This window comes from Pogona vitticeps, chromosome 6 (assembly GCF_051106095.1).
Source record: "Pogona vitticeps strain Pit_001003342236 chromosome 6, PviZW2.1, whole genome shotgun sequence".
NCBI lineage: Eukaryota > Metazoa > Chordata > Lepidosauria > Squamata > Agamidae > Pogona > Pogona vitticeps.
This window is the reverse complement of record NC_135788.1, coordinates 19,957,870-19,971,085: the sequence shown is the minus strand read 5'-3', so window position 1 is coordinate 19,971,085 and position 13,216 is coordinate 19,957,870. Positions and strand designations below refer to the sequence as shown.

The 13,216-nt window shown below is 38.3% G+C and overlaps 1 protein-coding gene across 7 annotated transcripts in view; it reads left to right on the top strand.

Annotated features, from left to right (window-relative positions):
- The window catches only part of MLLT10 (MLLT10 histone lysine methyltransferase DOT1L cofactor), a 144,363-nt gene that overhangs the window by 41,197 nt on the left and 89,950 nt on the right, over positions 1–13,216 (top strand). For 6 of the 7 annotated variants that reach the window (XM_073003068.2, XM_020801776.3, XM_020801806.3 and 3 more), the window contains one exon: positions 3,198–3,307. The exons of the other annotated variant lie outside the window; for it this stretch is intronic. In XM_073003068.2, the coding sequence (XP_072859169.1) occupies positions 3,198–3,307 (110 nt within the window). The remainder of the gene's footprint in view (positions 1–3,197; positions 3,308–13,216) is intronic. 7 annotated transcript variants of the gene reach the window in all.

Here is a 13,216-nt window from a genome sequence, read left to right as displayed (position 1 = left end):
AGAGATAAATGCAAAAGTAGAGAAACATTGGCAGTGGAGGGGGATGAATGCAGTAGAGAAACATTGGCAGTGGAGGGAGATGAATGCAAGCATAGAGTATGCATTTCTTTCTTTCACTTACATATACTTAGCCACAGTTGAATTAATATACGGAAGTTCTGCAATCCGATTTATGTCTTCCTGAGAATAAGCTCTATTGAACACAGTGATACTGGCTTTTTGAATAAGCATATATGATTGCATTCAGACAGCTTGTGCCAGAGGCTTCATGAAGAGATATGATTTGATGTAGGAAAGCAGCATCTTGTCAAGGACAGAGTTCCTGTACTAAAGGGAAAAAAGAGAAAGGGTAGTCATTTAGGGGGAGAACTTTTCATGGTCAGGGATATTTTGGGATGTAAAGGGGTATGAAGAGAAATAAGGGCAGAAAACCCACAACCCCCACCACTCAGAAAACAACTTGTAGAGGGATTTGGCCATGAAGGAAAAAGAGTTTGTGATGGATCTGAGAGTGGCTAGGAAATAAACATTGGTTTGGACAATTGACAATTTGAAGAAGGGACAAAATCCTCATGTACATATTGCTGAGGATGGAATCACTTGGGCTTAAAAACTTGACCTTTGAAATAACTCTTTGATTTTTGTTTCTGGGATAAGGAGGGTATTGCAGATGTCTGTCTTGTGAAAGGAAAATGCTTCCAGAGAGTCGCTGTTCTGTTAGGTCAGATAAAAAGTTACATTCATATTTCTGTGAAGTTGCTAGAGTTCTACTTCTTAATTTTATTTTCTTTAAACTGTTTTTAGATTACTGGAATTGAATGCAGTGTCACTAGATCATAGGGTCCATTTTTCAGGTGGAGGTGAGAATTGTTTTTGTGTAGAGGCAGCAGTTTTTTCTAATTCTTCCTATTCTTCCATTTTTTCTTCTCATTCTTTCACTTTTGGTAAGGCTGGCAGAAGAGGGCATTTTATTCAAGGGAATTATTGCTGGAGCTCCCTGGGAGAGAGGCCTGAGGGACTAAGCGGAAGTGATATTATGTACATAACATGCTCTTCTTGAGGCTTTATTTCTGTAATAGAACCGAAAACAACTCTCTTCCCAGGGCATACAATAGGCACTTGGGGAACTAGTGTACATAGAGATTGTGGCAGGGCATAGGCACCCCCTCTGCTCCATGGTCCAGATCCAGTCATCTGCAGTTCCTGTTTAGTAGACAAAACCCAACAAATCAGTGGCCTATAATATGTGTAATGCCATATTTAGTTTGGATATGCCAGTGCATTATATTTGACTCTTGGAGTATGTTAATATATAGTCTCTTTTGGAGTTTGATGTGACAATTTATTATTTGCATACCTTGTAACTTTGTGGCAAAGTGTCACTCATGTACCAAGTTTTTGTGTGTTTGCCTTAAAACATCACATATAATTTCTATTTAACATATATTTGTAAATAGTGTTGGAAAATGTTGCATAAAGCTACCTGTTTCCCCACATGCTCTCAACATATTTCTGCATCATGTCCTCTGTCCCTGTTTACTGGCTTTAAAAGGTGAAGCTGAAAGATACTTCTAGTGATAATTGTACTTTATTACATTATCTGTGGCAGCAGATGTGCTATGTAGCAATTCTGAAATGTTATTTCCTATTCATGAATATTTTTAAAGGTTGTACCAAGTTGCACTGGCTAGAATTCTGAGATAATTTTTGTTCTTAGAGGACCTAGAAGCAGAAGTAAATGAGAATGTTTGTGAGGAAGTAGGAAGAAAGGGACAAAGAATGGCTGGCTGATTGTAGACGGCACAAAAATGTGAGACTGATTGTGCCCCAGAATGACTTTGCTGAAGATCAGAATGTGAAGAACAAAAATTTATAGAAGAAGAAATAGGGGATATGCAGCTGGAAAGAACTGGAGAGGACCAGGGAATAAATATTGCCAGGACAGTATACAATTTCAAGAACACGAGAGACATCTCGTAATCAGAAATGGGGAAGAAGTATGTTGGAGGTTACTGGTAGATACCTGAGCGATTTATAGCAGGTAGCAAAGGGTTTCTGAGTCCCAGTAGTTTAACAATTGCTAGTAAAATGGAATTTTAAAAAAATCTTTAGCTTACATCACTATAAAGTTTGAATATTAACTGAATGGCTTTGACTTTTGTTGACGTAGTTCATCTGGCCGCTCAGGAGAGTATCCTGTTAGAGCCTCTGATGTGTAACGGCAGATTTGGTTTAAAATTTTTAAACATCTGATTTTTAAATGATTTAAATTGATTATTTTTTTAAATCATTTATTTTTATCTACTGTAATCTGTAATAACGGAGATATAGCATTTGTATATATGTCTTATGCAGTATGGCTTATGTCGCATGGTAGGTAGTTAACTCTACTACTGTATATATTGTGCAGAGATGTGATTATGCTTTGAACATTGCTGCTATTTTGCTACTTTTCATGTTGGGGAATTGGTGTATTAAACTGCTTGGGAAATCCCTATATAAAGCTGTACAGAATATGGACAAACCTTAAATAGCAACATAATTTGTCATGCTGAGCTCTTTATGTAATTAAACAGTAGGAGACATGGCTACATTATTTTGTTAAGTGAACACATATTTCATGGGAACCAAAAATACTGTACCTGAAATATAAGTCTCTTATATGGATCAAGACTCTCTGGGGGGATGGAATCTGAGGAATATCTTAATTGTCTTTGAAATATCGTTAGAAATTACTGAAAAGAGGAATATACTGCTTTATTACCTAAATGTCCTAGGACAGTACATAGCAACATATGTGACATCTTAGAAGTAAGCAACAAGAGGAGAAGCACAAATTCATTTTTTTTCCTACGGAAAAGCTTCCATGAAGAGAAACCATTGGATGTCATAGGGTTTGTTCCCGTTCATGCATATTTAACCCCACTAGTTTTAATGAAAAATTAATGAGAAATAAGAACTGCATAGAAGATCACAGCATTGATTTGCAAAGACATCTAATTTGTATCAGTTTTTTACAGGTTAGGATCGTGATACTTTGGAAATGTGTTACAATCTTATCTGTCTCTGCATGTTCTTATGTGTTAATAGACAGTTGAAATACACATATTGTTAAACAAGTTCTTTGATATAATTCAAATTGTTCTATTTGTGTTGTCAAAAGTCTTTAAGAATAAAATACAGATAACTTTTTACAGGTTGGGCTCATGTGGTTTGTGCTCTGTACATTCCCGAGGTGCAGTTTGCAAATGTTTCAACAATGGAACCTATCGTGTTGCAGTCTGTCCCTCATGATCGTTATAATAAGGTATAATTACATTACTTTTTAAATATATTTACTTTCTTTATATAAAGTAAATATTTGATAATTTTACTGACTTCTGTTTAAAGGCAAATATAGTTTGTTTTGTCAAAGTTTTGTAGTTTCTTTAGAAAATTTTATATGAAACTAAATTGGTAAAATTATTCTGTAATATCACACTGAAATTTATATCAGTTACTATATATTTACCTTATATTTTTCAGAATAGACTAGAGCATTTATTGTGATCAAGTAGCTTTCCAAGGTGATTAATAAAGTATTACAACATTTTCTATTTGATCAGTAATCACTGTATTTAGCACTGAGAATTACAGTATTGATAAATTCCTTAATAAGAAAATAAAGGTTTATATTAAATGCTTAATAGAGAATAGAATTGGATATTAAGGAAATAAACTATATTAACCTGTTCTTGCCTTTTCAGTTTTCTTCTTATATAGTGGTCTTTGTACCTCTTATTTGTTTTTTAAAAACAAGCATCTTTGAGCAACTGTTTTGTTATTGAGGAAATCTATGTGGTATTCTTTTTTTCCTGCTACTGTATATATAAAAATAGCATGAGAAGTCAGTTGAACGATAGGCACTTTCGATTGTATTGGTTCACCCTGCCTTTGGGCCTTGGGTACACATTCGTATATTACTAATATGGAGGCATTTGTGCGAAAGCAGACTGTATAGATATGATGACTCAGATCTTTCAGTGAGTAGTCAATAGGTAAACGTGATTGCAAATTGCAGAAGTTACAAAGGAGTAGTGGTGGATAGAGCAAGATACGTGTCTCTGCCATGTGGTTGAGTGAAATTGACTGTGCATGGTATTCCATGATCTATCCCATCTCCTTCAGTCTGGAGAAAAGGCCATGATACCAAGGAGATGAAGTGCAGTATATGTATGAATACAATACAGCTCCAATGAACATCTTTAGATGCACAGGGAGTATGTTGCAGTATAGAAATCTGAGACTCCTCCCTGATATCATTCCTCAGCTAACTATGCCTGTTCTTTCAATCAAATATTAGCTTTTAACATATCTTCTCAATAGTTTAAACTTTATAAGATGTCAAGTATTATAATGCAAAAAATAAGGCTATATAAAATGTAACATCCCACACAAGTTAGAGTTTAAAGTGCAGTATAGGTGATTTAATGAATTTAGGGATTTGACTCCCCCCCCTTAAACAGTAGCTGGATTGTGTGTGACAAGCTGCTTTTGAAATTGAACAGGAATATCAAAATATTTTGATGAGAGAATCAACTGTTCAAAAAAAGTAAATTCTGTTGACATAAAGGAAGTTACTTGCATGAGTTTGTTTGCCTCAGTAGATTTCTTTGACATAATTTCCAGGAGTCCCTCAAGATTCACAAGTGTTTTGACTTTTTTGTTATGTTCAACTTTTGGTGACTTCCACTATACAGTTTCTGACTGACTCTTCCAAATAACGTTTTTTGAACCCCTTCCCCTCCCACATCATATTTTCTTCTATTTCAGTAATGGAAATGAAATGTGAAAATTGTTCATTTACAGAAAGAAGTCTTCTTTTACTTGGCTATGGTACAATTTCATACTGTGTTGCTGTTCTGTGCAGTGAGGGGAATACGGTTCCAGTGACTCTTTGTGTTGAAACTTGGTTGGTTGCTTCATGTATGGTTCTTTGGAGGATAAGGAACAATGTGCAATTCACCTGTGTTTGTCAGGTTTGACAGCAGTCATCAACTGTTTAGAATAGGGACTGAGTTTCTGCTTGGGCTTTTTCTCTCTTTGCTTCTCTCCTTCTCCCCCTCTAATATACTCTGTAGAAGCTGGTTGCATTGATCAGGAAGTATTCCTAGTCAATAGATACACGTAGGTCAACATAGACAGTTCTTTGCATACACATATCTGTTGATTGGATTGTTCAGGATTATCTTAATATGATAAATATGCATGGTATTTTCATGATTTTACAGAACCTTTTTAAAAAAAGGGGGGGGAGAAAACTTTTCTCAAGTATGCCTTGTCTCAAGAATGTCTAAGACTGTACTGGGAGAACCATTTAATCATATAATCTGAAGCATATTCTGAACATTACAAATCCTACTTCGTTTATTATGCAGATTGGAAGGTATATATCTGTGTACCATATGTAGCTGCAGTATTTCCTATAATGTGAGAGAAACATGCTGGTTCTTTACTATGCACACTCATTGCATGCATACTCCGCAGCTAATGAGTAATAGTTACAGAACAAAATATGTGGTGTGCTGCTAAGAACTCTGTGGATATTGCCATTTAATGCAGATGGGAGTATAAGTGCAAAGAGACCCTAGAGTCCTTACTGTTTCTTTGATGCCTATTTATAACCGTATCCATGCTTTGTTAGTGGGCATTTCTTTAACTGTTTGACACTGAAAAGGATTGGTTGTTTCACATATTTTATCTTATGTACCCTCTTCTACAGATCTACTAAAGAGATAGTGGTACCTCACAAGATGAATGTAATTCGTTCTGCGAGTAGCACTGTCTTGCAAAAAAATCGTCTTGCAAAAAGCGGGTTCCCATAGGAATGCATTGCAATGCATTCCTATGGGAACCTCGCAAGACAATTTTTTTTGTCTTGCGAGGCATCAGTATCGGGGGGGGGGAACCGTCTTGCGAAGCACAGCCATAGAAGAAGCCATCTTGCGAGGCACCATAGCGATCGAAAATACCATTCGTCGTGTGGTTTTTTCATCCTGTGAGGTGTTCGTCTTGTGAGGCACCACTGTAAATGTGATAGAGCAAAAAGCTATGAGAATTTTATAGTGAAATTTGAAGGAAAAAGCAACCATGTCTGTGAATTAAGCATTTGCAAAATGCAACATTTTTTTCTTCTTTGTGGAAGAGTGAATGTATATTTTAAAAACTCACTGTACAGACAGCATAGCAATGTCATTTTATAAACATTTCTACTGTTTTTTGTTATATTATCACAGAAGGGTCTCAGTATCTAATCCTTTTCAATAGTAACTAAATAGGCAGGACTACCCCTATTTGATAGAACACACCTTCCTGTCTTGACCATTGGTATGATCCAAGAGGAGTCTTGTTATGTTCTTCAGTGTTCATGAGCATTTTGTATCCTGAGAGAAATTACCATTCATGTTTTCTTTATTGTTGCTGTATGTCTCTCACACACTTGGGGACAAGAGGAGTTGGAGACTGAGAAGTGGAAAGTGTAAGGAGAAGAAGCAATGGTGTGGCTAGAAAAAGAGGATATTGCAGTTGATAGGCGAGAAAAATACTGTAGGTCAGGAAGCAAAGATGGCATCATCAGTCCATGTATTAAGGTGCTCCTGCAGTTTAAAAAACTTAATAGAAGAGAAAATTGCCAATTATAGCCCTTTCTTAAAAAAATGTAACGCTAATCACATTGGAGGGAAGTTCTTCTTTGAATACCACCTGTAGAAATGCAAGAACTATCTGGGTTTGCTACTAGGAGTCCCGAAAGGGGATGGAATGAGAGAGAGAAGGAAAGCAGAGAGCCTAGCTGGCATGGCACCACAAAGAGGCTAATATCATGGTCTAGCACAGTTTAACCAGTTGCTAGAGAGCGTGGGAAGCGTAAAAAAAGCATGCTGCTTATATACTGCCCCATAGTGATTAAAGCACTCTGGGTAGTTTACAGTTAATTATGTAGGCTACACATTGCCCCCCTCTCCAACAAGCTGTGGGTTCAATTTACTCACCTTGGAAGGAGTGAACCTTGAATCAGCTACCAGGAATTGAACTTGGATTATGTGCAGAGTTTTCACTGCAGTACTGTAGTTTAATCACTGTAGTAAAATCAAGGCAAAGCACAGATCATTCCATGCCAGAGTCTTTCTCTGTGCAGTGTTAGAAAGTGAAGCAGAAGTTAAAGAGGAGATAGGCAAGAGAGAGAAAAATTGACTGGACTGGTTTTGGTATTGTAAGCACCATTTCTTTCCAAATCACAGTGTCTCAGTTGTTGAAAGATAGATTGTTGATCAAAGTTAGTAAAAAGGTGGAGGAAAGTCTAGACTGAAGGATGGAGACATTAATTACAATCAGTGGAATATGAAAGAAGAAACTGAAGAATGGTGAAGGGGGTAGAGTTGATGAGAATAGGGAAGTTGATATTGTAAAAACTTGAAAACCTTCACAGCTTACAGTTATAGATAAATTTACAAGACATATTCCAGATTTAGTGCCCTTTTACTAGTTGTAGCATGTTTTCCCGAAAATAAGACAGGGTCTTATACAGTGGTGCCTCGCATAGCGAGGTTAATCCGTTCCGGATTAACCTTCGCTATGCTGAAGCATCGCTGAACGGGGCAGCGATTTCCATTGGAACGCATTAAACATCGTTTAATGCGTTCCAAATAGGCCAAATACTCACCGTTCAGCGAAGCTTCAGGATGGCCGGCAGCCATTTTCACGCCCTTGCCTCGCTTAACAAGGGCGCGAAAACGCTGCGCGCGGCCATTTTAGACCATTTCCCGGCTTCCGGCGGCCATTTTGGCCGCCGAACAACTGATCGGCGGGGGTCGTTTTGCGAAGATCGGTAAGCGAAACGCTTACCGGTCTTCGCAAAGCGAATTTTTCCCTATTGGAACAACGTTGTGCGATCGCATTAGCGATCCGAAAAAACGGATCGCTATGCGATTTAATCGTTATACGGTGCGCTCGTTAAGCGAGGCACCACTGTATTAATTTTTGCTCCAAAAATGCATTAGGGCTTATTTTCAGGGGATTTTTTCATGTACAACAATCTATATTTATTCAAATTCTTCTGGTTGCTGCACAATGGTGGAGGGAGTTTCACTTAACTGGGACTTATTTTTGAGGTAAGGCTTTGTGACACTTACCTTGTAGCCCCTGCTTATTTCACCACACAGAGAGCTCAGACGAGTATCCCAGCACGTGTTTTACTATGCTGCCACCAGTTATCTCTTTACCAACGATGTTTCCTATGAAAGACGGAGGTCCATTCAGTACTTACTTTGAAATAAAAACAGGTTTATTGGTTACAAGTTGTTTTAGGAATGGTTCTTAAGCACATTCTCAGAGTTACACAAAGCAATCAGTATTTTCCTTTAACCTCTTCTATCTTAACTAATACAGATAACACTCTGACTTTTCACTCCCTAAACTCTCTCTCTCTCTGCCTCTTTCTCTTCAAACTTTTCTCTCTATCTGCTCTCAAAACTCGATTTCTCTCACACTCTGTTACAGCCCCCTTCTATATAGCTGACTCCACCTCCCAACAGCTCCCTATTGGTTCATGCAAATGCACTGCTGAATATTCGTGACAGGGTGACCGCTACAGACTTGTATTATGAGCATCCTGAAAAATCATACTAGGGCTTATTTTCAGATTAGGTTTTATTTTCGAAGAAACAGGGTAGTACTCAGTAGTAGTAGTAGTAGTAGTAGTAGTAGTAGTAGTAGTAGTAGTAGTAGTAGTAGTACCACCACCACCACCACCACCACCACCACCACCACTACTACTACTACTACTACTACTACTACTACTACTACTACTACTAATAATAATAATAATAATAATAATAATAATAATAATAATAATAATAATAATAATAATAATAATAATAATAACAATAACAATAACACCCACAACCCAGCTTCCTAGGGCTTGGGTTAACATGGTAGAAATTGCTTGGTGGTTAAGGGAAGGCATATTGTATCAGTCAGCCATCTCTTGAGATTTCTGTAGATGGGGCAATGATAGAAAACCAAATGCTCTGGTAAAAATTCATCTCAGCAAGTCTATAGAAGGGCTTGGACAGGAATTTCTGGGCAGGTTTATGCAAAATAAGGCAGTCATTAACAAATCCCAAACTGTTTAGGGCTTTATAGATTAGAAATGGACCCTTTTTCAAGGATTCAAAAATCCTCTTTTGTCAAAATGTGTAGAGGGAGTTCCTCACCTGCCCACCTTTGTGTTCTATTTCTTCATGCGTTGACTGATGAGTTGAAGAGGACAGGTTCTTGCTGATGTGTAGTCTCAATGTGAAAATGAAAACTCTAGAAAATCTGGTTCTTGCTTGCATCCAGAACCTACACATGAGTGGGAGCCTATGCACTTCAGACTGTGTCACTTATCATATGAGGAAAGCAACAATAAAGGGAGTAGGGCTAGGCATTCTCCTGTACATATGTTACCAGATTTTCAAACACCTAAACGGGTTAACTTTTAAGGTTCTATCAACAAATAGAGCAAATTAAGATCTTTAAATTAGAATGAAAAGTAAATTATAGTGGTTAGTAGCCTGGTTGCTTCCATATGTACCACATTAGAGTAAGTTAGTCTGGATGTTATTAAATTAGAATTACTGCGGTACAAGATAAAAATGTATCTGATGTGCTTATTGGAAAAAATATTCTTCATTATGGCTGCTGCTTGGGCATGCATCAGCTATGCTGGGACGAAACCAAATCTGAGTTTTGAATCTTGTTTAATGGGAAGAGTAGTTCTTTCCAGAAAAGGTTCAATGTTGTATTGTGATCAGACATCCATCAACAGTGCCAGGTGGTGGTGAAGGCTTCTGGGAGTTGTACTCCAAGAATATCTGGAGGCCCAAGGTTGGGGACCACTGCCCTAGAGGACATCAAGGGGAAACCTTAGCCTTTCAGATATGGTTGGATTGTTATCTGTTCCTAGTTGGCTTGGCAAATGGTCAAAGATTATTGGGTGTTGTAAGCTAATAGTGTCTGGGGTGATGCAGATTCCCTGTACCTGTATTAGTTGTTAATTAATATGGGAAACTCCACAGAGCTCTATAAATCTTGTGGTGTGAAAGCCATAGCACAGAGAAGAAATCCCTAGCTTATCTTTTCAGATTGTATCTACCTGATAGAAGTGCAGTCACCAGACCACACATGGGTTGATGCTGCTGAAGTAAACCATGGTACCTCACTATTCATTTGATACCTATGGACAATTGAAGATTAGCAACACCTGGAAGATCATAATTTCCTCAGTTCCAATTCAGCAGCTCCATTTCCCATTTCTTCAAGTTGACGAAAGAGGATACAGTATTTCATAATACTGGAAACTTTTAAGAAGGCTAGGAGAATGCTTAGTTTCAGGTTCTTTTGACCTTCTTCCGGAGAAAGTAGGCAGCTTTGTGTGATATAATTTCCAGACTAAAATTGATCTAGATATTTTATACTGCTCAAGAAGAGATGGAGTTAGGGCCATACTGTTGGTGCTGATCAAAAAGGAGAAATTTTTAACTGTTTGATACTGTGTTTTCCTGAAAATAAGACAGGGTCTTATATTAATTTTTGCTCCAAGAAACACATTAGGGCTTATTTTCAGGAGATGTTTTATTTTGTTCACATACAGCAATCTACATTTATTCAAACACAGTCATGTCATCTCCTGGTTGCTGCACAATGCTGCACTATGCAGGGTTTAACTTAACTAGGGCTTATTTTTTGGGGTAGGGCTTATATTACGAGCATCCTGAAAAATCATACTAGGACTTATTTTCAGGTTAGGTCTTATTTTCAGGGAAACAGGGTATTTGGGTGAATAGAAGAAGGCTTGCATAAGGAATCTGATGCTACTTCCCATTCAAAAAGATATTAACAGATTTCTAGATTTACCTGACCATTGCTCTTCAGTTTGATGTCAGCAGCCAATAGATAGCAAATGGAAACATGTGCCTTCCTAAGCATCAGGCCTTTGTTGGCATGAAAATCAGTGGGTAGAGAGAAGGCTAGATAGGCTCACAGGTTTGTGGTTAGTTAAAATTAATAAAAAATGAGGTTGAATAATAGGGATGAATAAAAAAATGAATTGCAGTATTTGTCAGAAATGGCTGATTTGTGCAATTTACATCACCTTGTATTTGTCAATTCCAGTGGCCCTAGTGAATACAAAGTTATGAATATTTGCCCCTTTGATTCATCTCTTTGTTGGGTCTGGGCCCAAAGAGCAAGCTAGAGCCTAGTTTGACCTCTCTGCCTATTATGGGCCTCCTGAACAGCTGTTTGGTGGGGCTGCTTTCTTTGCCTCCATAGCTTGTCCCATGCCCCCGTCACCTTCCTACCTTTTCCTGTTGCAGTCGCCACTGCCGTTGTTCGCAGTGGAAAGAAAACTGCCATTCTGGTGGGCTAGCCTGATCTTTCTGCCTCTGTGGGTGCCAATCAGCTGATTGGTGCCTGTGGAGACCGAGAGAGCCTGCCAAGCATGGTTCTGCCCAATTACCTTGCTCTCTCTGCTCTCTCGAGTCCATAGGCAGAGATAGCAGGGTATCTGGCTGGAACTGTGCCAGCAAGCTAGCCTGATCTCTCTGCCTCTGCAGGCGCCAATCGGCTATCTAAAAAAAAAAACCTGTTGAGAAAAAACCCAACAAACCGATTAGTGGTTCATTGGAAATTCCTGGGAAAATTTGTGGGTCGTCAAGCATTTTGATGGTTCGTTCCTATCTCTAGTCAAGATCACTAAAGGCCGCAAGCAGAAGACAATATGCAAGGAAAAGGATTCATGTATGGGTGTAGCTAAAGAAAGAAGCAACATAATACATTTGATCTGATGACAGAAAGGAAAGATATACAAGAGAAGCTGCCTTGTTGTGAGGCATGAAGTCAGATAGTCACAGGTTTGTCACCTCCACAGCTGACACATTCATGTGCCTTTGTGGTGGAAGTAGCACAGAGCTTTTTTTTGTTGAAGGCACCTCCCAAAACCTTGCTGCTGAATTTTGATAGGAAATTTCTGACAACTTCACTAAAGGGTAAAAAAATTATTAAAGCCAAACTGAAACTAAAAGGTTTCAAACAGTATAAAAGAAAGGAACACTTCAGAGACACTGGCTTATCCAGGTTCTGATTCCTAGAATTTGAAGTAAGAATTTGAAAAAAAAAAAGTTTCTTTCTTGAAAGCATTTAGTCAGCCTCCATATGAAGTTTCCAGATGTGTTTCAACACAGGAGATACCTTCTTCAGTAGCAATAGCTGGGCTGTGGAGATATAATCCAGCAGCTTCAAAACATTTGTCATGAGTGTGCCTCCATTCTCACACAAGTGTTACATTCCCAAGGGTCATGGTTTCATTCAGTATTTGTTACAAGAGATGTCTCTGGAAACTCTTCCACAAGTTCTTGTGCCCAGCTGCCTTGTATCTTGTATTTAGCAGCGTTATATAAATTCTTCTCTTAGCATCCACATGTGTCACTTCTGAGGCTGGTGTCACTTGTTATTTATCATATAGACACATTACTGTTTGGTGTTTCTTCTTGCCCATCCTGTAGCTAGAAATCAAATAGATAATTCCAGCTAAAGTAGACCCACTGAATGCATGGGAAGTGGGCAAGTCATCATTGGACTCCACCATTAATTCAGTGTCTGAAATCCTGTTATGCAGTTCTTCAATAGTATAATGTTTAGAGGCAAACTGCTGTAAATTAAGAAATCTCTGTAGACATCTGTTTCATATCGTGTTGCATGACTCCGTATGCAGCAGATACTGGCTGCATCATCAGCCTTGCACTGCATAAAGTTGCACAACAGGATTTCAGCCAATATTGACAGAGATTTCTTAATTTATGGCAGTCTGCTTGCTTAAATGTACAACAGAATTTCAGCCAATGGGTTTGTTTTAGTTAAGTTGAACAATTGGTTGTTCTGGGTTTTTCGGGCTCTCTGGCCGTGTTCTGAAGGTTGTTCTTCCTAACGTTTCGCCAGTCTCTGTGGCCAGCATCTTCAGAGGACAGCAACCTGTGCTCATTAGATCCCGGCCGTGAAAGCCTTCGCGAATATATCTAACAATTGGATTTAGGCCACAATGTGCAATTTCAAAAACCTCATTGTTGTTCCTCACTTTTAGGTGGTCTCTTTACCAGAACCAACCATGTTTTATAGGTGTGGGGGCATGCATATACAG